At 35.1% G+C, this 26318-nt stretch overlaps 2 protein-coding genes across 7 annotated transcripts in view; one reads left to right on the forward strand and one right to left on the reverse strand.

The window, feature by feature from the left end:
* LOC128178746 (uncharacterized) overlaps positions 1 to 16083 on the forward strand; it is a 43239-nt gene extending 27156 nt beyond the window's left edge. For all 6 annotated transcript variants that reach the window (XM_052846056.1, XM_052846058.1, XM_052846059.1 and 3 more), the window contains 2 exons: positions 8621 to 8708; positions 14146 to 16083. In XM_052846056.1, coding sequence (XP_052702016.1) covers positions 8621 to 8708; positions 14146 to 14238 — 181 coding nt within the window. In that variant the 3' untranslated portion in view covers positions 14239 to 16083. The remainder of the gene's footprint in view (positions 1 to 8620; positions 8709 to 14145) is intronic.
* On the reverse strand, positions 352 to 6854 carry LOC128178747 (uncharacterized). The gene has a single exon (XM_052846062.1). It carries the CDS (start codon positions 6605 to 6607, stop codon positions 5540 to 5542), a length of 1068 nt encoding a protein of 355 aa, XP_052702022.1. The 5' UTR covers positions 6608 to 6854; the 3' UTR covers positions 352 to 5539.
* Positions 16084 to 26318: the final 10235 nt, after the last annotated feature.

The raw sequence follows: 26318 nt of genomic DNA on the forward strand, positions 1-26318 counted from the left end.
TCTTTGAGAGATGCGATAAAAAGATTCCACTTGATACCATTACTGACAATGAAGATCATAATTTTGATATAAAGAACAAAAAAGCTTAGTAAAAACTCTGCTTTAGCAAGTATTTTTTTTCTAATTTGCGAAAAGAAAAAAAAGAATTTAAGTCAGAAATTATATTTATGATCTTTTGATTTACATGAATTGTAAATGATAAAAGATCACACATTTATTTGAGGATTTAATTGAACAGTCAGGTAATCGCTGTCCCGCAGGACCTGACATACATTGTTACTTGTTTCTTTTTACACATAGGGTCATCGTGACCTTTCCTTGGTGCCAGCTTTACAATAGACAACAGCTGTATAATTTTCATTACATTTATTAATGACTTGAACAAACATATACAATATTGCATTACTCATAACTGTGATGGACATCAGGAAATTGGCATTAAATGGCCGCATTGCATAAATGTACAATCAAAAAATAGGGTCCAGGAGGGATAGCTGGCATACCGACTAATAAGTACCGGGCAAAACCAGTGGCCCTGTGTTGGTCACAGATGCCCGAGATCCCAAATTTAGGTACTAGACATTAGGGACCAAGAGATTTGCGAGCACATCTGTATACCCTGCTTCCGGTGATTGCTACTGGTCAGCAGTACTTTAACACCCAAGTACTCCAGTACTAAGCCTCCCCTCCTGTTACAAGAGGTGGAGGGGGCCCCAGGCCTGCAGGCTTGGCTACGACCCCAATCGAAAACTTTTTTACTAGTCTTTTTACTTTTACTTGACTTTTATTACACATTGCCATAGGTTGGATACTTTGTAGACAACCTGTCTACCCAACAATGTGCCCACCAACTTGTCTGCTGGCTGGGCAGGGAAACAACGAGCCAGATGTGCCCACAACCCTCCCACTCATCCCTCCGGACCCGCCCCCCTTAAATACAATGCGACAAGGGTTTTGAGAAAAAAAAAAAAAATTGTTGCTAGTAGAAATAGACCGCTGTCACAATTAGTTAGTTTAATCACAAGTCTTTAATCACTGTTCCAAACTGGTTTTTGTGCACGATATTGGATCCGCTGTCCTTCCTCCGCATCAATCCCTATGAGCTGGGTTTCCTGTTGGTACCTGTTTGTTGTTGAATATCTGAAAAACAAGAGATCTGACAGCAGATTACTGCAATTTGGTGGTATTTTCATTAGCCAATGATTGCATTGGCTAATGACGGATAACTCTTAAATATTAATGATAGGTTTGGGATATTTTGGTAGAATTTTCTTAAGGTTTTATGGAATATATGAGGTTGCATAAAGGAATGTACAAAACAAGTAGTATGAAATTACATATGAAAAAAGGGGGGGGTGGGTGGGTAATAATTTTTGATGCAGATCTCCAGCCTCGCCCTGTTGCTGGATGGCGGAAAAGGAAGTGCTACTTAATTAATCAACTCGTACCAATATGAGTCTTTTCCTTTCGGATTATAACCAATTCGTTCCACTATTAGTTTTTAACGATATTGTAACATGCTTCCGTCAATTAAATGAGATTAATTTGGTATAAGGGCCAATTAATCTGCCTTAATTGAACAGTCAGGTAATCGCTGTCCCGCAGGACCTGACATACATTGTTACTTGTTTCTTTTTACACATAGGGTCATCGTGACCTTTCCTTGGTGCCAGCTTTACAATAGACAACAGCTGTATAATTTTCATTACATTTATTAATGACTTGAACAAACATATACAATATTGCATTACTCATAACTGTGATGGACATCAGGAAATTGGCATTAAATGGCCGCATTGCATAAATGTACAATCAAAAAATAGGGTCCAGGAGGGATAGCTGGCATACCGACTAATAAGTACCGGGCAAAACCAGTGGCCCTGTGTTGGTCACAGATGCCCGAGATCCCAAATTTAGGTACTAGACATTAGGGACCAAGAGATTTGCGAGCACATCTGTATACCCTGCTTCCGGTGATTGCTACTGGTCAGCAGTACTTTAACACCCAAGTACTCCAGTACTAAGCCTCCCCTCCTGTTACAAGAGGTGGAGGGGGCCCCAGGCCTGCAGGCTTGGCTACGACCCCAATCGAAAACTTTTTTACTAGTCTTTTTACTTTTACTTGACTTTTATTACACATTGCCATAGGTTGGATACTTTGTAGACAACCTGTCTACCCAACAATGTGCCCACCAACTTGTCTGCTGGCTGGGCAGGGAAACAACGAGCCAGATGTGCCCACAACCCTCCCACTCATCCCTCCGGACCCGCCACAGACATCGATATGATGTTCCTCCATTACTTTACATTAGGGGATACTCCCCCCCCCCCACCCTCTGAATGAGGGACCACAATCCACTTTTTACGTTATTTAAGAAATTTCTGTTGCCAAGCTCGGAGAGGTGGGTACCATCAAATCTAAACAAGTCCGGGTTGGCAACGGATATGTTTGCATGTGAAATTACACCCCCACCCATCTCTGTGACAAATTTTGAGATATTTTTGTTAATTCTTTTACGTTTCTTGTCAATGTTTTTTCCACTGTTCAATGGAGCTCCATGCCAATAACGGCGTGGTAGAATGTGTGACCACACCAGTTTAGTATTTGGGAGAAGAGCGTTATATCGCAGGAAACTGCACTGGATTTCTTCTATGAATTTTTTGCTAGTTAAGTTCGGAGTTACCAAATCGTTGGATCCTAGATGGATTACTAAGTAATTTGGGGGTACTTCATGTTTGATGAGCTGTAGGATTTGTGGGTCTAATTCCTGCCATTGCATCCCCCTGTGTGCTCTCCATAGCAGTGTGGCAGGGAGGTTCAGGCTTTGTCCCCCTGGGTAGTGTTTGGCTGCTTCCCCTGCCCAAAAAGGGATGGATGATCCTACGATCCATATTTTTAGACCTGCAAATCTTTGGGTTGATTAGTTTTGGATTTTAAATTGACTATACACGTCCAAATATCCCCCCCCACCCCATCGATAGGTAGATATCAGTAGTCCTAGTAGGTATGGGAATTTTGTTGTGAACCAAGCTAAATGATCCTTATGTATTTAAGGAAAGCTACTGATTTCCATCTACCAAACTTCTGAATTTCAGAGTCAGACGTGCCCTGTAATGCAAGGTCTGTTGCCCTCCCAATTCGAAAGCTGTGTGTGCCAAAATGGCCTGGTGTTGGTAATATGTTTTCAATAGCCTTTTGAAGGACTGAGTTGAATTGGTATCTGGTCAATGGTTTTGTATTAAGATGAATTAGGAAACTGTGGTTAACAGGGGTATGGGGCCTACACTCGATAAAATCCAAGGTAGCTTTAACTGGGCACAGGGGAGCAATTGGCTGGCTATGAATAATGAAGGTGGTGGTCTTACCAACCTGGTCGGTTTTGGAGTGTGGTATGGTTAACCTTAAATAGTGCTTGTGTGGATGCGCTTGAATATGTTTGAGTTGTATGCAATGGGATGAATTCTGTGTGTTTGAGTTGACTGAAGTGAATTCCCCTACACGAAGTAATGCAAAGTATGCTAATGAAAAAGCACATGTGAAAAGTTTGACCTCATAGGTGGAGCAACACACTGACTGTAGCGATACAACGAGCTTTTCCAAAATTGGTAGGGTTATTGGAAGGCGGTTGTCTGGAACAACTCTGTTGTTGCGCTTTAAGCCTTGAAGTGCTTTGTTGATTAGGAAGGACTTTGTAGGGTCAGGAAGGTGTTTTATTTTGTGGAAGTATGACAATGCACTAATGTAGAGGGATACTGAATTGGGCGACATTTTTTGGATGGATAGGTAGGCTATAAAATAGAGTAATATGTTGCTGTGCAGGGGCCAGGTTGGCTGTAAGCCATAAATGTTTAAAAAAGATTGGAATTTGTTCAGTGCAGCCCGGTAAGCTTTGTAGGTGTTTTGTGATAAGGAGCTATTAATAAGGCGTTTGGACTCCGCAATTAAATTTCCCATATCTGCTGGGGGAGCTGTGTGGGCCACTTCTCTGCCTCTGGAGCCAGGTTGCGAAACTTTCCCCACTGTGAACGAGAAATACTGTCAGCTATTTTGTTGAGTTTTGTTGGGATGTGTTGGGCTTTAATTGTGATGTTGTGTTGCAAAGTGAGGAGAACAAGTTTTCTGACAATGTTCATTACCCTTGTTGACTTAGATGTCAATGTGTTAAGGACTTGTACAACTGCCATGTTGTCAATGTGGAAAAGTATGCGTTTGTTTGATAACCATGGGTGCCATAACAGGAGTGAAACATATACTGGAAATAGTTCTAAGAATGTCATGTCGCGAATAACATCAGAAAAAACCCAGTGGGTAGGCCATTTTGAGTGAGCCCAGCGGCCAGCAAAAAAGATTCCAAACCCCCCATTAAACCCCCCTGCACTATCTGTGAATAGTTGTAGATTGTTATCTGATGACCAAATACCGGAGCATATGACTGTGACCCCATTAAAGTGTTTCAAAAATTGCTGCCAAACTGCAAGGTCTGCCTTCATGCCTTGATTAACTCTTATCATGTGATATGGTTTTTTGATGCCAATAGTGGCATCAACTAGTCGCCTGCAAAAGGCTCTACCAGGTGCTACTGTTTTGCAGGCAAAATTGAGTAGACCAATGAGTGATTGTAAGGCCTTTAAGGAGACCTTTTTACTTATCATAACTGTTTGAATGCTTTGTCGGAGCGAAACTAACTTGTCTTGCGGAAGTCGCATTACCATGTGGATAGTGTCAAATTCTATTCCTAGAAAAATTATTGTTGTGCTGGGCTCAGTGGTTTTGTCAAGAGCTATTGGTATTCCGATATGGCTACAGATATTTTTGAAAAGTTCGAGGGTAGATAGGCACCGATTGGAGTTCGGTGGACCTGCGAAGAGAAAATCGTCTAGATAGTGTAGAATATGGGGGTTACGTGAGCTAGATTGAATGATCCAATGTAATGCAGTTGCGAACTTCTCCCAGATTGCACAGCTGATGGATGCACCAAATGGCATCATTTTGTCAAAAAAGTATTTACCCTGGAATTTAAACCCCAGTAGCTCGAAGTCATTCTTAGCCACAGGAATGAGCCGGAATGCAGATTTTATATCGGATTTAGCTAATAAAGTACCTGCCCCCAATGTTGCGATGATGGCTGCTGCGTCATCCACTGAAGCGTAGTGTACTGAACATGCAGCTGGATCTATAAAGGAATTGATTGACTGATGTTCTGGGAAGGACAGGTGATGGATGAGTCTAAAATCGCCATGTTTTTTGGGGACAAGTCCTAATGGAGAGATTTGAAGGGATGGGAATGGTGGGTATTCAAATGGTCCCCCTACCCTCTCGAGCATGAGTTCTTTATGTATTTTGTGTTCCACTATACTGGGATTTACTATCGCACTTTTTAAATTTTTAGATTCCCTGTAAATTCTAGGGCCATTGTACTGGAGTTTAAAACCATGTAGGAAACCGTTTATGAGAAAAGATTTTGCACTGTAACCATGTAGATAAGCAGACAAATTGTAGACATCAATTGGAGTTTTTCCCAAGCTGTTGATATCCTGGTTAGAATTGGGTATTTCTATTCCTGCATTTGATCGAGGGGTGTGATCCGCCACATGAATTGCACGAGTGGACAAACCTGCAATTTGGGTAGAATTTGCATGACTTGCCTGAATTAAAATCGTAACAGTAACGATTGGGTGGTGAATTTACCTTTTTCTTAGCTGTTGGTATGTTAGGGTGTTTATGTTGGGGGAAAAAATTCTGTGTGGGGGGTATGGGCTTTTCTTGTGCCTGCATGGTGTAATTGTTGGTGACATGGATCAACCACAGTTCAGAGTTTATGATTCCCCAAGATGAGTGTGGGTCTGACACTTTGCGAAGCCGAAATTGTTCATCATATGTGAACCAACCATTCGCAGATCTGTCGGCTGCCAATCTTACATCCCTCATATATTTCAAAAATTCTTGGGCTCTAGATCTATATTTTTCTAGCATAATACTTGTGAAGATGATGAAGGCTGAAGTCCATTTGTCGATTGACAAAAAGGTGCGGGGTTTGTGCTTCACAAGGCACATTGTGCCGTTGCGTATTTGTATTTGGCCTTGTGTTTCTAAGTGATCTGAGAGTTCCCGCGCCGATTTTAATAGTATGGAGAGATCAACAAATTTTCCCTCCCAAATTTTTTGTTTAACTTTAAGTGGAACATGGGCGCTAATGGGATCTATAGAACTGGGGGTATGAGGAGGTTGGTAGTCCGAAATGTTAAAAGGGGGGCCATCGAATTCGCTATTGTTTGTATAGTGTGTTAAGGCATCTACTGTGGGGAGCAAAATGTCACACTCACCCGAGATGTTGCTCGATGTCTCCTCGTTTTGGCCCTCTATACGTCCTGGGGGTTCGAATTCGTAAGCCTCGTGGGTTGATTCCGCCACCGTTACTGTGGCTGGGGACGTTGATGTTGCAGTATTGGTCCGTTTTCCCCGGTGTTGTGGTCTCGTGTTGGTGGGCTTTCCCGCCTCGTGTGTGGTCCGCTTGGATCTCCTTCCTCGCCCTCTGCCCGGCGAAACAAAATTACGATCGCGCTCCTTTCTGGAGCGTGAGGTGATCGTCTGTCTAACTGGCGGCATAGCTGAGACCAGGTAGCGTGAAAAACCTTCGGATGATTACGATAATAATTTTTGATGCAGATCTCCAGCCTCGCCCTGTTGCTGGATGGCGGAAAAGGAAGTGCTACTTAATTAATCAACTCGTACCAATATGAGTCTTTTCCTTTCGGATTATAACCAATTCGTTCCACTATTAGTTTTTAACGATATTGTAACATGCTTCCGTCAATTAAATGAGATTAATTTGGTATAAGGGCCAATTAATCTGCCTTAAGTAAAATTTAACCAAGATCAATTAGATTTAGCAAGTATTTTAACAGTTATAGTATTCATTTCAAATTTTCATTGAAATCTCTTTCAGTTCAGGTCTTGGGACGATCAGTATTTAGATTTAAACTTGCAGCATTCTGAAAAATGAATTACCGTTGAGGCACATATTTTTGTTGGGTCAAAATTTTGCTGTTTTTGAACAGAATAAAATTCTGTTGGCATTTAATTCTGTCAGATCGTAATCTCTTTGTATTCATTGATATTTTGGTTAAAAATTCGTCATGGCTTTAATTTCGTTGATTTTTACTGCCAACGAAAATAACGAAATTAAATCATCAACGAATATTTCTGCTTCTACAGTAGATAGTTGATGGTTTTCTTGGTGTTACACATCAATATTTTCAGAACAGATAATTAACCCTTTAAACTCTGGTAACATTGATGACCAACAAGACCAGAAATTGCATGCTGGATAATTTTTCCCTTTCGAAATATAGTCACTGGTGACCAAAACTTTAATGACCATTCATATGATACTCATGATTATTTATTTCAGGAAATGAAATAGGGTCAATGCCTTCTTAATTATGATGTTGCATAATGCTAAATGTTTCAAAAACTGTGCTTATACTTAATTGTTGTATTATGAAATGTCTACCATATATATATGGCTGCCAACACACATCAGTAAGTTCTGAATGAAGAGAAATTTAAAATGAAAATGTCAGGAGGTTTATTTATGAATAGATAAACTTAATGTTGAGGAAGTAGGTTGGTCTTTGACCCAGTTTATGACCTGATGAGTAACATGAACTTGGCATTATGTAAAATGCTGTTTGTTTGTTTTTACATGTATTTTAGTCTTATATTTACATCATAGTCAAAATAATTAATTTGCCAGCTAGTGGTTTGAACCCGGCCATAAAAGAAAGTATATAGGAATTAAACTTGGACAGGGTGCCAACTTAAGCATTTTCAAAGCTTTCCTATTTAAAGGTTTATAATATCTCTGTTGTATCATAAAAATACGATATAGTGTGCATATAACAGTAATTCATAGTCATGCAGAACTAGAAACTAGTAGTCTAATGGAGGTTACCTAAAAATGAGACATGTCTTAAAATGTCATTGACTGCAGGAAATTAACACACTTGCACATTATTTTATTTTTTACTAAAACACATTTATAGCAGGTAAAGTGTATTCTCACCTGAAGCTTCATTAATACAGAAGGGATGTGGTTTAATTTTTTGTGTGTGCCGAGAATGAATGTTTGATGTATGTTGCCATAAATGGTTTAAATAGGGGTTGCATAGAATTGTCAGGTTATGAACTTCAGCCATGCAAATGCCACAATTGTTTCTGCAGGTTTTACTTGTATCAAACTTGCATGTGACATTTAAATTTTTGCAAAATATATTTCAATTAAAGATCAGTTATTGAGTTAAGGGTCATCTTCATATAATAGCAATTCAGTTACTTATATTGAATTGCTGTGTTTTAGGAGACAGCACTTTATGATTCATAATTTGCAAATCTGACATTTTTGCAGCTCATTTGCAATCACCCTGATACGTAAAACATTAAAAAAAAATTACCAACCTGTTGACTGGTTTTGACAATTAACCCAATGTATGGAAACATCTTTTTTTTCTTTGTTTTTTTTTTATGTACATGCAATATTTAACCATTCTACAGCTGCAAAGGAATATTTAAATATTACATTCTCCAGAAATACTGATATATGTTTTTTTTCCTCTTCAGTGATTGCACAGTGAGGGAGTGGGACCTACTGACCATGACCAGTGTCCGAGTCCTTCAAGGTCACAAGGGGCCCATCAGGGACGTGAAGGTCAGGATGTTATTTATAATGTAAACTGCTGTTTGTAGGGTTTATAAATGTCATAATTTGTATATATGGCAAAAAGGTTGGGTTTTTTTTTGTGCTGATTCCAGTTGCAGTACTGGCAATTAGTGTGGCCTCAAATAGAAGAAATTAGAGAGAAAAAATATGCACCTTGCCAAGTTAAATTTTTCAATGAAGAATTTTAGAGGGAATTTTTATTGATGGAAAAGAACAGATTGAAAAAAGGGAAGAGTTTGGACTTGGATCATTTGCTAGTTTATTGCTGTATGGTAAAAAAAAAAAATGGCTAAAAAATTGCAATTGTTGTAGGAGGTAATATGCCTGCATATCTCAAATATGACAGAACGATTTTAGGAGATGAATGATTTCACAATACACAAATTATTATTATGTGTCAATGATTCTTTTATTTGGATTATTCTAAAGATGAGGATCAACGGTTTGCCCTTTACACTCTGCCTGGAGTTTTTGCTTCCACCACATTTTGCTTGATATTTCGATAATCATAAATACCTTTGTGCTCAAACTACGTTCATCCACTAATATGAAAAATGTCCAGATTATCTGTTTTGAAACGCCCCCTCTACAACTTCGGTTTTTTTTTTAAATACACATTCAAAAATAGAAAGTCTACGGGGATTTTGCATTGCATCAGCCATTAATAGGCCCGGATGATAACGTTGAAAAATTGCGCGAGGTATCCCGAGTATTTCCGAATGGAGAAAAGATGTAAACATTTCCCATTACAAATCTCCGTAAGAAATTTGTTTTCGTTCCAGTGAACTTTTATGAATGAAAAATGATAATTGTTCAATGAAGATATCTTGGATATATTCCCTTTTATCAATTTCAACTGTATTTCTTTCATCAAAATGTTAAAATTCATTTTGGAAAAAAAGGTATCGATGCAGACACTTATTTTTAAACAAACCTAGATGGTAGAGAAGTCGAGACTATTGTCTTAAAATGAAACCAAAATATTATTTACACCAAATATTTGAATTAAAATGATTTTTAAGTATTTTAAGTACACCGTACAGTATCTGTTTAACCTGATCATTTAACTATACAGAAGTAAACGGGTAATAAATTCTTTTGAGAAAATTTTTTTTTTCAATATTTTAAATTGATATGAGGAATATATATATATATATATATATATATATATATATATATATATATATATATATATATATATATATATATATATATATATATATATATATATATATATATATTTTGATTAAAATCAGTAATAAGCGATTGGCCGCGTTAGATTGTCGCTCTTGTTTCAATGCTTTAATATGAAGAAATCGTAAACCGCCTGCCTTCAAGTTATTGTCTGTGGGAGTGTTAACATTGGTTGGCTAATTTCGATTGTATCTTCCGAATATGCCCTGACCTGCTAAGAATAAAACAACATACAACAATTATTGTACTTAAGCACAAAGAAACCCCGAAAAAATTTACATACTTCGAAATATTTTCGCAAGAATCCTTGAAGGTGTCATTTTGTTAGATGTATTGGCAAAGTTATACGATCAAATTAGGCATTATTTACAGCCCTAGTAAGAATGCTGTCATATTACATCTAACAAGGGGCTTTTCTGCACATATAATGAAGCTCTTTTTGACTTATTTAGAAGGTTAATTAAAAAATTGGAAAATGGGTGTTAAAAAGTTCACGCATACTTTGAGAACGATCTATTTCCCCCTGATTGTTCATTGTGAATCATGGCTTGATTTATAGTATTCTATGATAGCAAATCACCGCTTAAAGAAGAGAAATGACAACTAACATGCCCGATTCATCTTCTTGATTTCATAAATTTATTCTTTTTCAATTTTCGAAATGTATTTAACCTTCTTTTTTTAATCCAAAGATTTTTTAAAAAAAATTTCCTTCAATCTCATGTACACAATTTCTGGCATGACGGAAATGACCTTCATTAGAAGTGATCAAAGATATTGTAGTATTGCACACTAACAATGGTGGCTGTCAAAAACTTTTCTTTTCGGATTATAAATAAGCCCTCATAACCGTTAACCTACGCCCTGCCGACCATTATTCGTCTGCTCCTCCAGTGCTTTGGGGGTCTCGTTTGGTGCATACTTGCGTTTAATGATGTGAGACACCTTGCTGAAAAAAACAGATCATATCATTTTTGTCGGGTGTAAAATTATCCCCCACGTGGGCTACTTTTACCATTTGCGAGCACCTGTCGCAGTTTGTTACCTTTCTGCAATAAGACAAAACAGTTATGTCATATCTGGAATGTGCGCGTACAGATTTCGATGATCTGTATTTTCTTCATAATTTAAAGATTGGCCTCGACACGAGCTTTTCTTGAAGTCCCGAGACCCCTAAGAGAGATTTTCTCGTACCCTTTCGCATATCGTTGTGTAGTAAGCAGAAATGAAAGGATATACTTGGTGTGTTCGTTTTTGTTTGAGCATCTGAAAAATGTATGCTTGAAAATAAACAAACATGAACAACAGAAACCGTTCAGTTTCTGCCGTAACAGAATCTCTCATCGAGATAACTGTCTTAGCAACGCTTATTTATCGCTTTGTACTGATACTCAACAATTTAATTGTTTAGAAAAAATGTGACTGTTCTTTTAGTACAATGGATAATTGTTCTGTACTCTGAGCGAAAGAGCTAAACACACCTTTGATCACGTGGTATTAGTTTCTACAAACAGTTTGAATTAATCTTATAATACGGAAAATATTGATTTGTTTTGACAAGTAAATATTGGAAAATCTCTCTTTAATCTCTGTCTGTTTTTTGACTAGTGACTTACCAAAGCAAATAAAATGAAATAAATCTCATCCCAGGGGGTAGTTTATTATCTCAGAAGTCGTTTTTTAGGCAAAAGGCACGGATAACACTAAAATACCGAAAGATTTCCCGCTTCACGTTCTTAACGTTAAAACTGAAATAAATCGTGACATTTTTTGTTGTTGCAAGTTTATCAAAAATAACTTTTCAACACATTTTTAGGTATTATGTATGTATCTAAATCTGAATAATGCCAACGTTAAAATGGAAAACTGTAATTAAGAATTGAATTATATTTTAACACGGATTAACCGTTTCATATTTAGAACCACTGTTAACCCAAAACTGTAATTAGTCTCTACAATTCTATAACGGATATTAATCTTTGTGTGTCAATATGACATCTAATTTTTTTTCAAGTAGTACAAATTTTGTAGTCAGGAAACTCAAATTAAATCTCCTTAAAATCAATTTACTGAGAAGAAGTTTATCTCTGGGGATGTGTTCTACGTTATTGAAAAATTAATTTCATCATGTTCATGAAGTTGCCTCCACTACAATATCCATCACTTTTATTACGTAGCTTCCGGTTTGTAGACGTTGCTGTATGTCACGGTCAGCAGATGGCGCTGTTTGTAACGTGTCATTCACCAACAGTGATTTGAAAAATCAAACGGTTGACATCAACCCAGTTCAACTTTTGTTGCTGACCTCACGTGCCATGGGTGCAATAATGGCTATTGTCTTGAGACGCGAATTGTGGCGTATTGATTTCAGCATTCCTTTTGACTAAGTGGGGGATATGAAATGCGATCGTCTGCTATCTGTCCTGCTTTCTCTTCATACCGAAACTATAGTCACAATTTTCGGTAAATCTTCGCCTTCTATAAGAAAGCTATTGCTGGGGGCATGAATCAACACATTTAAAACCTGGCGTTAAGTGTTTGGAGAGGGTGAAAAAATAGCTGCTGCTATTAATGATGCGAATAGCTGATTAGAACTTCATAATTTAAGCACTCTGAAATTCATTCATTATTTTTATCATTTTTAGGGAGATAAATGACAAAAAATTGTACGCTGCATAGAAGCTCGTGTTATTGAGCAGATAAATCTTTCTCACTAACAAGACGAGTCGGAATTACTGGAAATCAAGGGAGAAAGAAATTGGTTCACGATCGAAGGCTTGTCACCCCCGTAAAAATCACACTTAAATAACCATCAATAGGGGAAAAAAAGAAGTTTTAAGGGAAATTTTGACAAGCATGGTGGTCGACGATACGCGTAATTATGGGTTGATAAAACGTAGCTGTGTTTATTTTTGGGTTCCAAGTTCAAAACAATAAAACATACTATAGTATAAGATAAAGGCAGCGCTACTCGTCATCTGCCTTAAGGAAGGTTGCGTCGGAGGACGACTTATATAACAATAAACATCAAACCGTGACTCTATTTTGATACATCATTTAAGGTAATTTTGGAGATATTGTCATCAGGTTTAATTAAAATTATAATCAAAGGTATGAACCCCTTCTGACGCAATGACATATCGTGCCAAATACAATAGCTGACAGAAGATAAGCTGTAATTTTGAAATTTCATTATATATAGTGTTATTACTAACTCTTGTGTTTTCATGGTATAAATGATATAATATCCTATATATGTGATAAATCGACACATTTATTTTGATCAGCAGTCAATTTATCTTGCGTATGAATTTAGCTATAAAAAAAGAACACACGTCCAAATTTGCATATTTGTGATTTTTTATCTGCTTTGATCCAATGCTTAAAATGGAATTCAACAATATAAGTATAAATAAATTTAGAATTACACTAATTAAGAAAAGAATACAGGTACAGTTTTTGTGACCAACATATTATCTAAAGAAACGGATTTTTTTTTCATTTATGAAAACCACTGTGGAATAATTAGCTGGTGAATCTTTTCTGAATTTAGTGCACACAGGGACGATTAAATAGCTTTTCAAATTTCCCTCATAAACCGTTGCTTTTGAAAAGAAATATAAACGAATGATATATGATCAGCATTTGCATAGGTTAATGATAGTTTAAAAACATAGTAAACAAAACTTGATGTAACGTTAAAGAGACTGTTGATAATTACAAATTGCCGTGGAAGCAAAATGTGTACTATATGGTTAAATCAGAAAGTAAACAGTTATTTTAATTTCAAAAAATCTTTGTATACACTTTCTTTAGTTGAGTTTCCTGATTCTGTACTCTTAGTAGCAGAATTAAACCCCACCAGGCATTCCTTCCACGTTTGTAAAATGACGCTTTTTTAAAATATTGTGCACACTCTGTATATAATACTGGGACATCTCCTACTGCCCATAAAACATTTTCATGAAATAGTTCTCCCAAAAAAGGGACGCCAGAGAATTTAATTGTGGAAAGGGGTCGAGTGACTCACCGTAGAAAACTTTCTTATGAAGCGCCTTTTATGAAAATAAAACTAGTTTAATTGCTGTATTCATGAACTACATGTTTACACGTGCTCCCGCTGAATGCAAATGTGTATTCTGCATTAACGGCTATTTAATTTGCATATTAACTAGTCTGTCAGATGAGAGAGAGAAAGTTGTAGTGACGACTCTAATGTTGTCTTTTTTAGGTCTCAAACGAACGCATTGTGACGTGTAGCGATGACGGAACCATTCGTATCTGGGACCTCATCGAAACCAAACGAACTTTGCGTCATAAATGATTGCTGTTATAGACCAACTAACGCCATAAGTGACCACGTGACCAGAGGAAGACCAGACACGTTGTCTATGGAGACACCCGCGTTATTTAGCTGTATTGTTATTATTTTAACGTTGAACTGAACTGTGATACCTCGCTCTATATCTATACCGTTTTGTTTCGTACTTTTCATAAATTTATTTATGTGTCATTTTGAATTTAAGTTTTAGGAGAAACAGTACTTGCCATTCCTTTTTTATTTATTTTCTTCAATTTTTGCATATCGTAGCATTCTTGAAAAGAATCCGGTTTTTTTTTTATAATCTGTGCACGTATTTCTATCAGCTTGACTTATTAGTCATCATCTTTAATGCATGTCTCGTTTTACTTCTATCTTTAATACGTGCTCCATAACATGCAATTTAGGCAGTCGGTTTGCTTAGTAGATGCAAATATATTTGATTAAAAGCAACAATTATTTTCGATTTACGTCTTAAGTTAGAGGGACCACGATGTGAAATTCTTTCTAAATTGTTTTTTCTCATTTGATATAAAATGCGGTTTTTCTTTTTAAAAAAAATTATGCAGTTTATGCTTACTGAAAAGAATATATAATTATATAAATATATATAAAATGTAAAAAGAGGTTTATTAGCTTGAGAAATGGTTCATTTCTAGTGAATTACTGTAAACTCCGTTAAACAGTTTGATGATTATGCAATGTTAACACCATTCTGCTTCAGTCAGCGAGTTACATGTAATATGTAGGTGGTGGAAATCGTTTATATCCAAATACTTTTAAACTACTTTTGTGGGGAGTTCACATAGTTAATCAACAGGAAACGGGCGCAGTCTATTTGTACATGTATGTGTATATGTGTAGTTTGGTATTCTGCTAATTGCCTTGATTAAACGCCCAGTATTAAACATGGCTAGTCACATACTTGTTTGTACCACCAGTGCATAATCAATTTTCAATGTGGCAAAATATGTTGTGATATGATTATTATTTATTCTCTCAAATCGCTCAATTTTATGGCTATATTTCTATATTTTTACATACTAGTATATATATATACGACATATACGTTTTTTTAATCATATGTACGATTGTCTTTACTTCGTATTTTTCTAATTATTTATTATCAAACTATTTATTATATCTATATCAATCATTTTAACATATTTTGTATCGAAAATCATGTCATCTTTTATTTGTATTGAGTGCTCCAGATTTGTTCCGGACGGGAACCACCAAATATTCAATATATCAAAACACTGTACGGTCTGCAATCAACTCACTTGTTCCATCTAAAAAAAATATTTTTCCGATATGAATTTTCTTGGCAAAAATATTTTCACGTGTAAAGTGAACAAAGAGCCACATAGTTTAGCTTTTAAACTTTGACACAATTTGAATCCATTTAAAGCCCTAGAAATGGCGTAAGCAATCCAACCATTTTTTACGTTTATTTTTTGATTCAGTGCAAAATAACGATAATGACCTTATGTCACAAAAAAGACTTCCTTAATTCAGTATAATGTATCTGGGGGTGGGAATATTAACATATTGTAATTTAAGCTCTGAATAGACAAACAATTTACAATGTTTTAGAATGCTTAAGTTGTTGATTGTTGACATCGTCTTCATCTGTGCCTTTCGAATGTTTGGTTTTGAACTTCGTACAAGCCGTCTTTCACCGATGTTACAATAGACATTGATGGCTCATAAAAGTTAAAATTGCACATCTTATCGGGCTATTAAGAACGCGAGATTGCATTTATATTGCCTATATTGTCATCTAATGCTTCAAGATTTGTGATGTGTTTTTTTACTCAATAGTTTGAATAAAACGTTGAAATGTTATTTGACATCTTCTCATTACATGCTTAAATAGGTTTATATGCGGAGAGAGAGAGAGAGAGAGAGAGAGAGAGAGAGAGAGAGAGAGATGGTATTAAGTTCTATGACAAAACATTTTGCTAAACAGGCAACAACGATATTTGGCGAAATGTATGTTTAAAATCCCCAAATAAATGTGCTTGTACTACTTTAACATAGTTAGATTGTACTGACTTAAATATTCTACTTTATTTAGATTTTTTATAATTATTAAAACTTACACTTTTTAATGCGATCGTCACATATGTACCTACGTGTCTTCTTTTATCTTAAATATGAAATAACTTCACAATTTCGTTCCAAATTAACCACAGTTGTCGCATTGCATACCGCAGGACAACAGATGTATACATAGTCTGGAACGGTTGGAATTCTTGTCATGAATTACACAAAATTAGTAAGTGATCAGACTTCGCAATTGGGAAGTGTTGATGACTCTGGTACAGCCAATGAGATCGTGTGTCTGTGTCGTGTATTTAGTATGTGGTTTCTGTTCCTCAATCTTATGTGGTAAGGTTGACTTTTAGGAGTTGACCTTTTTGAATCTTACTACTTGTCATGATATGAATTTCAGTTTGAATTATTGGTAACTTATATATGAAAAAAGGAAACAAAGACTATGCAGGTGGCATAGGCCTGTGCAATAATTACGAAATAAAAGGGGGAAATTTTGAAAGAAAATGATGGATCACCTCAAGAGTTGCGTTCGATCTTGGCAAGTCGTGGCGTGTATAATTCGTGTCCTCTTCCCCTCCTCCGTTGCAGGTGACAATAAATTGGGGAACAGAATGTTAATTTAATCTTTCTTGTTCGCACGATCATCTGATGAAATTTGACATCCAACTGAAAAGCCGAGATAAAAGGGTAGGGGTATGCTGTCTACAACCTTTAATTACGGAAGAGAGGTAATTAGGACAGGTATTATAAACTTGTCCGGCTTTATTTGAACACCTGTGTCTACAGGCCATTCGCAATCTGGGGGTCAATATCACAGCCCTGGATTCCGTCAACATAAGTATTGCACGTTACTAGAGCACCAAACAGTATTGTTTTCAAAGCCATAAATGACAGAACAGCTATTTTGCATTAAGGTCTTATTAGGGACTTTTATAAAGCTGGTAAATATTATGGGAACCTACGATACTCCTATTAGAACTTGGTATTTGATAACGTTTGCTTCGCGTTAGGAGAATTGTACATACAGTGGGCTGGGTTTTTTTTCGGAATTTCATCCGAATTGGCTTGCTTAAATTCAAAAATAATCTAGAAGTTTAAAATATAAGTGATATGTTGTTGAAAATTGGTAATTTGTAATTAGAATGAAAAAGTTTGGATCGTTTCGTATATACATTCTCATGAAGTGAAACACATATATTCATGTACATATGTTTAAAAAAAATTAGAAACACATTTGATACAATTGCCTCGTTTAAAAGTTGCTAACATTCGAACAAGGTTGTTCAATAGCCATTCCAATTCTTGCTGGTATTCACTTTGTTAAGAGACTGCTTTTTGTGTAGGAACATGCATTTCTTTTTAAAATCGACAGACAGACTTTACGGACAAATCATTTATAGACGATACGTCTTGTTTTGTTGAAGGTTCTTTTGTTGTTGAAAGTAAAGTGAAACCACATCCATTTAACTACATAATTTCTTGATGTACCGTTAAGAAGTGAAAAAGAGAAGTTTGTGATAAACATTATTGTATGCAACAGTTCATTTTATTAAATATCCTTGAAACACCTCGATGCGCACTTCAAAGTTTTTTTTCAAATCATTTTTTTTTTATCCATTTTAAGTGCATATTAATCACCGATTGACGGACATACTGAATAGTAAACTGAATACTATTGTTCATTTTGGAGGAATCTATCGATGTTTCATAAATATATAGAATTGTGACAGGGAAAACCAAAGTGTTTTCCTTTCCAACCCTCAACCAAAACGGATCAAAGCGTTTCCTTCTCACCATATTGATCGTGGGCTAGTATGAATTGAATTGTTTTCAGTAAATCAAAAGCAAAATGATTTATATGATTTACAATTTTTCAAATAATATTTTTCAGGAATATCAAATAACTAGAATATTGCGGTAAAATAGTTCCCTTATACTTTAAACTGTCAAAGAGGTTCGGGAAATTAACATTTCCGGATGCCGGTAAACTCATGTAGTACAAGAAATAATGGCGCACTTTTCTTCTAACCTGAAAGCCATCTTGCTGCAACGTAGAAGAACGGTTTTACCTTCAACAAACGATAAATGAAATTTGTTTTTTCCTTTCAAGGGAGAGGGAGAGAGAGAGAGAGAGAGAGGGCCCGACGAAAGAGATTTACGAGACCTGCATTATTGAAAGAAATGATAATTTAACTATAATGGGTTTGCAGAGTGGTCTTTGCAAAGCAACGCAAAACGGATAGTTGTTATAATATCATAGCAGTAAATCAGACATTCTTACTCGGTTTCTGGGTGGAAATGAAGCCCGCTTACATTTTTATGACGCACCCTTCTACCACCTAAATCTGTGCACCTGGATTGAGTTATCACTAAATAATTACAGATTTTTTGTTTTTGTAGGGTAAACAGAAGTTAAGAGGTCTCCGTGTAATGCATTATATCTTTTACTGGTCGGTTCTAAATCACCATTGAGTGGTATTCTATTTGACGAGAAATACAAGGGGTTATTTGATATTGTGTACACAGGTGGGATTTGAAGCCTTTATAAATTACGTATATACCTGGGTTTGTATATTTCTACCCCCTTTTTCCTGTCAATTTTCTGTGTATAGGAAAAAATAATTATTACGTTAAAATATGTGGTACAAGGTTCATATTCATTTGGTCGGACAAAGCCGCAGATAAAGAAGAAAGAGTCGAAGGAATGTTACAAAGTGCAACAAGACATTATAAACAGGGCCTTAGCATTAACTAACTTTTACCTATTGCTTATTCAACAGGTCATATAAAGACTGAATTTATTTCTGATGGTGAAATATCTATACACGCTCCGCGTTTGAAGTCTCGAGTCCATGTTAACGCAAGCCTTTGTAGTAAATATAAATACCTTGCCGTAATTATAGTGCAGAACAGGGTGTTACTTTATAGTCAAAAAGCGCAACATATCTGGAAAACAAATTGTTTTTTTTAAACGATATGACCAATGCTTTATGCTTCGTACCAAAGGATTATTTGTTCCATACGCAGATGTTTGAAGACTTCCCCAAACACGACCGTCAGGTGAAATTCGAAGTCATTTCATAGTCATAGAATGGATTTATACAAAATGAAAACAAACGTCAATTGTTTAGTCCTATGAATTTGAAAAAAAAATAAGAATAAATAACCTATTTTTTTCTCTTTTTCGTATTTGTATACGGTTGTTAAAGAAATGTCGGCAGGTACTTTACGTAATTTCAAACCTTATAATTATGCAAGTTCAAATTTGGTCGATTCTGGAGAGTTAGGATGTTTTCACATTACATTTCTCTGGGTAATATGTTTTAGAGATATATTTACCCAATCAATAATAATTAGCTATAGTACATCATGATATTAGATAAACTGTTATCTTTTTATTTTAGAATTGTATCCTGTTATATCACTCTGGGGATCAAATAAATTGTTATCTTTCTAATTTAGAATTGTATCTTGTTATATCATTCTGGGGATCAAATAAATTATCTTTTTATTTTAGAATTGTATCTTGTTATATCACTCTGTGAATCAAATGCATTTTGTCATGAAACTATTTTCTCTTGAAGCCGAATAGCGATAATAGAAAACCACAATACAACGTTACTGTGTGTTAATGCAAACGTAAACAAGACTCAAACGATGGTCTGCGAAAAAAAAAATGAATACTGTTATCAAAATTACTATGTTTTGTGTTGCCAGGTTTTTTTCTGTTGATTTTTTTTTATGATTTTTTAATGGCAAGTAAATTATCTATTTATTTTTTTTTTTGGTAGTAAAATGTAACGGAATTTTAAATTGCATATGGAGACAGTTAAATTATTAAATGCCTTGTTGCTAAGTCAGCGACCTTCTGTTTTCGCGCCAAAACATCGCCGCCGGAAGTGGGGAAATGGAGTTGTTTAGTGTGAAGGAATTAGATTAATGCGCACTTTTCTATAATTTTCAGGTCCAAAAATGCACTTAAAGCGGAAGATTTTCCTGACACAAAAAATTAACATACATTTTCTTTCTAATTTGTTTATCCTTGAAAAAAAGTCGTCTATGACAACCTGTGTTAGCGATCGCGATAGAAGATGCCTTAAGTGTTTAGGCCCATGCAATCATGGCATGGCAGTGTTGAAGAATCGTTAAAGTATGAGCCGATTAAAAACAAGAGTACAAGAACCCAGCCGGCTCAGGGATAAGCAAAAAAAAAATGTCCGCCGAGATAATAACTTGACTACTTATTACAAAGAACCAATAACATAAAACATGGTTGTACAAGAGGCACGCATATTAAGCGAAGCTCAGCTTTATGACTTTAGCGAACTTCTTTTGAACTTTGAGGCAAACCGACTTGTCTTGTCGTTAGATATTTAACCAATTGAAAGACATCATAACCGGTAGCCGCGATCTAAAACGAATTGCAAGATATTTTATATAAAATTGCGAAAAAATTATTATGAAGGGTAATAAATCAGTCATTTAAGACAATTAAATATGGCAGCAAGAGTGCAAGAAAATACGGGAAACAGGGCAATAGCGATATAAACAGAAAAAGAGACTACTTTATATTGCGCATAATGCTTTTTTTTATAACTCAGACAAAGACATTTGTTGTCTCCTTTTTAAAAGAAAAAAATTGTATTCTCTTAATTCAATCTAGAGGTCGACGTCTAATTAAAGTGTGTGTTATTATCTGTTTAACCCAACCATAGCAAATTGGAGACATGTCACTGACCAATAACCTTGACCTCAATCACAAAAATTTTACCTATTTTATAAAGTTCTACGTAATGCAGGCCAAATTCTAGTAAAAAAAAAAAGAAAAGAATGCGATATAGAGTAAATTATCTAATATGTATTTAATTATATAAAGGGCTAGGGACTGTTTACCAGATCAATCGTTTCTGTAAAGTACACACGTTTAGAACGCATAAATAAACTGCTTTACACCAATGCATGCATCATATCCACAAATTAACAATAACTATGTTACTTGCGATTCATTCTTTTGACGTCAGGGTCGCCTTGCAATGACTTAAGATCTTAATCTGGAACAGCATTGCAATTAAAAGTCTGACCCTCTTTATAAAATATGTCGATGAAATATTTATACATGTAGAAACGGTGTCATGAAATTCATTTTGCACATTTAATTTTATATATTATTTTAAAAAGTATTGATGGAATGTCAAGCATACGGAAGAGTAGTTTAACTAATTTACGTAAAAAATAAATAGGTAAGATGACTATAAATACAAAAAGTTTCCAAAAATAGGATTAATTAATCTCAGGTGTTGTCTTGATGAAAGATTTATGACGATGTTGCACCGAACAGACATTATCTTGAATTTAGTGATTTCTCGAACACGCGGAGTAACTTCCCCTTTGATCACGCTTATGGTAAGAGAGGGCGGGGTTGGGCGATTTTTCCGTTTTCCGCTTGTTTTCTGTCAAATAGGGTGGTTCTCTTGTCACGGTAGTTCATCTGTGAACTGTGAATTTTGACAGGTTTACTGTAAAACATCTAACGACAAGCTCTCCAAGTTTACATACTGAGCATTTCGCAACAACCCGATCTCTCATTTTGTTCAGTAAAACACACTTTAACCAGTGAATTTCTCATTGGTGTTTGTAGAGAGATGGCAAAAAAGATATCAACATATTTACTATGATAAGTATAAATTGGTTTATTTTTACTCGAAGTGTTCGTTTGTCTTTTAAAAGTTTGCAATAGTTATATCATCTCATATACACCCTCTGACCTTTATATTTAAATCTACGTACTAGAACACAATTGTGAAAACCTCGTAAGTTTTCAGAACTTGTCTGTTGACCTTTTGTATTCTTTGACCTACAATAAAATAAGTTCAGATCAAATCACTATAATGTTTCGAACCCTGATTCTCACAATCATTTAATGTATTTGTCCATACTATTTTTGATCGACATACAATTTGCAAATACCTTAGCTAAATGTTACCCATACACCTAGATACAATTACGTAAATTGTATAACATATCTGAAAACGTGGTGATAGTTCTTCGTGTATATACTACATTCTAGAAGGGCGTACACATCATGAATTCTATAAATCATGTTCACGTTGTACATCTATATTGATTCACCGAAAAATAAATCAATATGTGAGTGTTTATTTTATAGGTAAAAGTATTCAAAATATTTTGGAGAGAGAGAAAGAGAGAGAGAGAGAAAGAGAATGTACATCCATACTATATTCATACGCATCTTAGTTTCAATTCCCTGACGGAAACACCTTGAACTTGTCAAACGACCTTGACTTACAGTTGTATCCTCGGACGTGCCAGATTTGCACCTAACGCTTTTTTCCGATATCAGTGTCCCATTATATGATAATGGATGTAGACGTTACACGACTGCCAGCTGATAATCTGACTAATGATTTCCTAAACGATGTGTCGATGACAACGAAACTATAGTCACTGGGCAGACAGAACGAATCGCCGACATCTTGGATCGGCCTGACTTGTGATTGCATCTAGCATTGACCGTCCCGTCACAAAGTACAAACATTTATAGCGATCCTGTTCTTGAATGGCCTTTGATTTCATGATTTTTGAAAGATATCAACGTATCTATGTCATTTATCATCATCCAAGCTGTTTTTAGTTTCTGTTTCTATATTAGGATTACACTTATGTTTAAACATGATTAAACAAGAAGTTTACGTTGCTTTTAATGTTAATTCATAAGCTTATAACGGTAATTGCAAACAAGATATAATATACAAAACTCGCTGCAGCTATAGGTTTTATATTTTTTCAGCAACCACTTTGAATTAACAAAAAAAACCCGTCTATTTTTTAAAATTTCAGTCAGATACTGTTTATATCTTTGGTAAAGTGTGTAAAGTACAATATATCGCATTATCGATCATCTTAGTACTTTGATGGCAGCGTCAGCACATAACTTGGTCATGTCTCTCAGTTAGCATATAGGTTTGTCCAGTTTTAATCAGTTTTGACCGAATCAATCGAGTAAGACAGTTTACATCTTATTATGAACAGCAATCGGTTTTCTTAAGAAATACTATTATATGATGAAATTCTCATTGTATGTTATATCAGGTAATATGTACATGTATGGTATAACTATGTTTCATTTTGAGGCTGAATTTTTAAGAGTAAAGAATTCTCGAGGAAACATTGTGCTAAACTCTCTTGTTAGCATGTATGATGTATATGCACTTTATTAATGAAGTCATCTCGTTTTATTTTGCAAAAATAAGTCGATAAATAATGATAATGACAGGCTAATTAATTAATTGCTTCAGTTTTTTTAATGAATAACCAGACCCTAAAACCCCCACAGGTATGCGTCAATAATTTTGAATCGGCTTTAACAGATTGCAGGTAAAAATGACTGTACACTTCCATTCTTGAAATGTCGAAAATATGCAACGTAGCGACTGAACTAAATAAGATAGGGAAGTGGGTTATGAAAATATCCACCTATCTGACATTATAGACGCAAGAAACTGGTACATAGTGCTTCATACTTTGGTTAATGAAACGTAAATATCAGTTTCTTCAATAATTGATTTATCACCATTGAGAAATTTACATATTTTTGAGAGATGAAGTTTTATGAGGACGGGAAATTTGTACAAAATATTGAATGAACTCTCCACATGAAAGCGAGAACGAGCTATTGATCTGGTTAAATATTATGATCAACTTTTTGATTTTTCGATCGGAACGACTGATATTTGTTTTGATATCTTTTCTTTGTTCTATTTTTGACTGTATAAAAGGTGTGGCTGATCATTAAAAATCAGAATTTTTATAGATTCTTAAATTCATAGCTATTGTTCCCGACATAGCTTGTTTTGTTATAACTGATGTGTACTTCCTCAGTTATTGCTGAAATCAATCTTTGTGAATGATTGAAAAATAACTTTAATAAAACTAGGAAAAGAAACACACTATGTATTAATTGGTTCACTGCACTTCGAAATAATTTCTAAAAAAAAAAAAAAAACAGTCGAAAATACTAGTAACTCGATTATAAAAGATATCATGATTTATAAAAGGTATATAAGTTAAATAGGAAAAAACTGGATAAAAATTATTATTTTCAAAAATTAGAATAAGTGAATAAGAACAAAACCCTCAGGTGGATTCGATCTCTTGATGTCAGTTATCAATTGATACAAACAAGTGTTCGTTGGATTTTCCTCGCTACCCGAGAAAACGATAGCTGTGATATCGAACTCGCAATATATTAATTATCTTGGCTGATATTAATTGTGAAGAAGGAACAGTCCAGTTTTACATTTTAAAAAATGTATGTAGATGTGATTGCAATGTCCAAGAGTACTGAAAGAGGTTAGTTCGACATTTTGGCAAAGAAGAATCAGAAAAAGTCATTAATTATCTCGAGTAGTTGAAATAAAGCCCTTTTGTATCCACATACAGATGGAATCGATATCAGTGAACACATCCTCCGACTTTGTATGCCAACATATATTATAGAATTAAAGAGATGCAAACCTTGATTGACACTCCTTAATTAACTTTTTAATTTCTTTGAATAGAATTTAAATAAAGTCAACATTTCTAACATAATGCGCACTTCCCGCTTTGCATCAAGATAGTAATGTGGGATCGTTTCTATGTTACATTAAAACGAAAGTGCTGAGGTACATTTTTCTCAATGCAAGACCGATGTCTCTGTTTTCGTTTTATCAGCCAGACCATCCCTTAGCGTAGAGGAGATGAAAAATCTTCTACAGAATTAAAAATAATACCTAGCGGAGCCCTTTTTAGTACAATTTTTGTTTATCAAGCCGCCAGAGTTTGCCGTCAATGAAAGTTTAGAGATAGCATTAATCCCTTACTGAATGAAAGCTTGATCGCAATACGATAGCATCACCATAAATGGCACCGGAAGTAATCGATTTCATCACAGACATGCGTGCATGTACATCTCGAAGAAATTAACAACTGAACGTTTTCACCTTTGGTATAGGGATTTGTGACTCGGTTTCTTATATTTATTCTTTATGCCTCTGAAGATTTTAGAAAGCTCGATATTAAAACAAAAACAAATATGGGTCTAATAATGAATAATTATTGTTTGACAGCATTCCACATCATTTATCAAATGTTGAAATAAAACAACAGTCAATAATGTTTCCCCATGCAGGAATCAGAGGGAAATTGATTCAACTTGTGATGCAAATATCTATAAAAACGGACACCAATTTCATTCAAAACATGTCTTTGACCTAGAATTCACCGTCCCTTTATCAATAGGTGTGATCACCACGACCGAATTTAACACGTCGAAAAATTATGATACCTTTATAGATCAAAGTCAGACTGGTTCACAAAACTGTTTAATTCTGCGGAAATTATTAATTTATTTTTTTTCTTTCTCTCTTTTTTGCTGACAAGATTCGGAACTTAAAGTGGTGGTATATGTCTATTGAAAATGGTAGATTTTTTTTTAAAGAAAAGGTATCTTATTGTTTGCATTAAGTGTTTAATTAAAAAGCGTTTCATTTTACAAAGGTTGTTTAGTTCATTGGAATTGTGCTGAAATCTTATACACTAGCGGCGCATTTTGCAGGTATAGAAAAATACATATCATTTTACATAGTTAGTGCTATTGAATTACATTGGATTATTACGGGGTAGTCATTAACATACCGTATCAATTATAGAAAAATAAATAACAAAACTACAAAACGCATAAACCTTGACAGTTGTATGACAAAGTGTTTGAAATATGTAATAGTATATATATCCGACAAGAAGAAACAATTTAATTACTAATTCTTTCCAAAATCTTTTTTTTATATTTTAAATGTAATCTAAAATCATTTTAAAGGCCAGATATTTTGTCGTGTTCTTAAAAGATTTGGGTCATGAATTTGAAGTACGACGTATATTCTCTAAAGGATAATTACATTATATCATGTATAGAAAACCCAATCATTATGATCATCATTTACAGTCCTATCTTATGGCCTTAT

Source organism: Crassostrea angulata, chromosome 3, assembly GCF_025612915.1.
Source record: "Crassostrea angulata isolate pt1a10 chromosome 3, ASM2561291v2, whole genome shotgun sequence".
NCBI lineage: Eukaryota > Metazoa > Mollusca > Bivalvia > Ostreida > Ostreidae > Magallana > Magallana angulata.

Coding starts and splice junctions, on each gene's coding strand:
- LOC128178747 (XM_052846062.1), bottom strand. CDS start 6,607: ATGCCGCCAGTTAGACAGACGATCACCTCACGCTCCAGAAAGGAGCGC.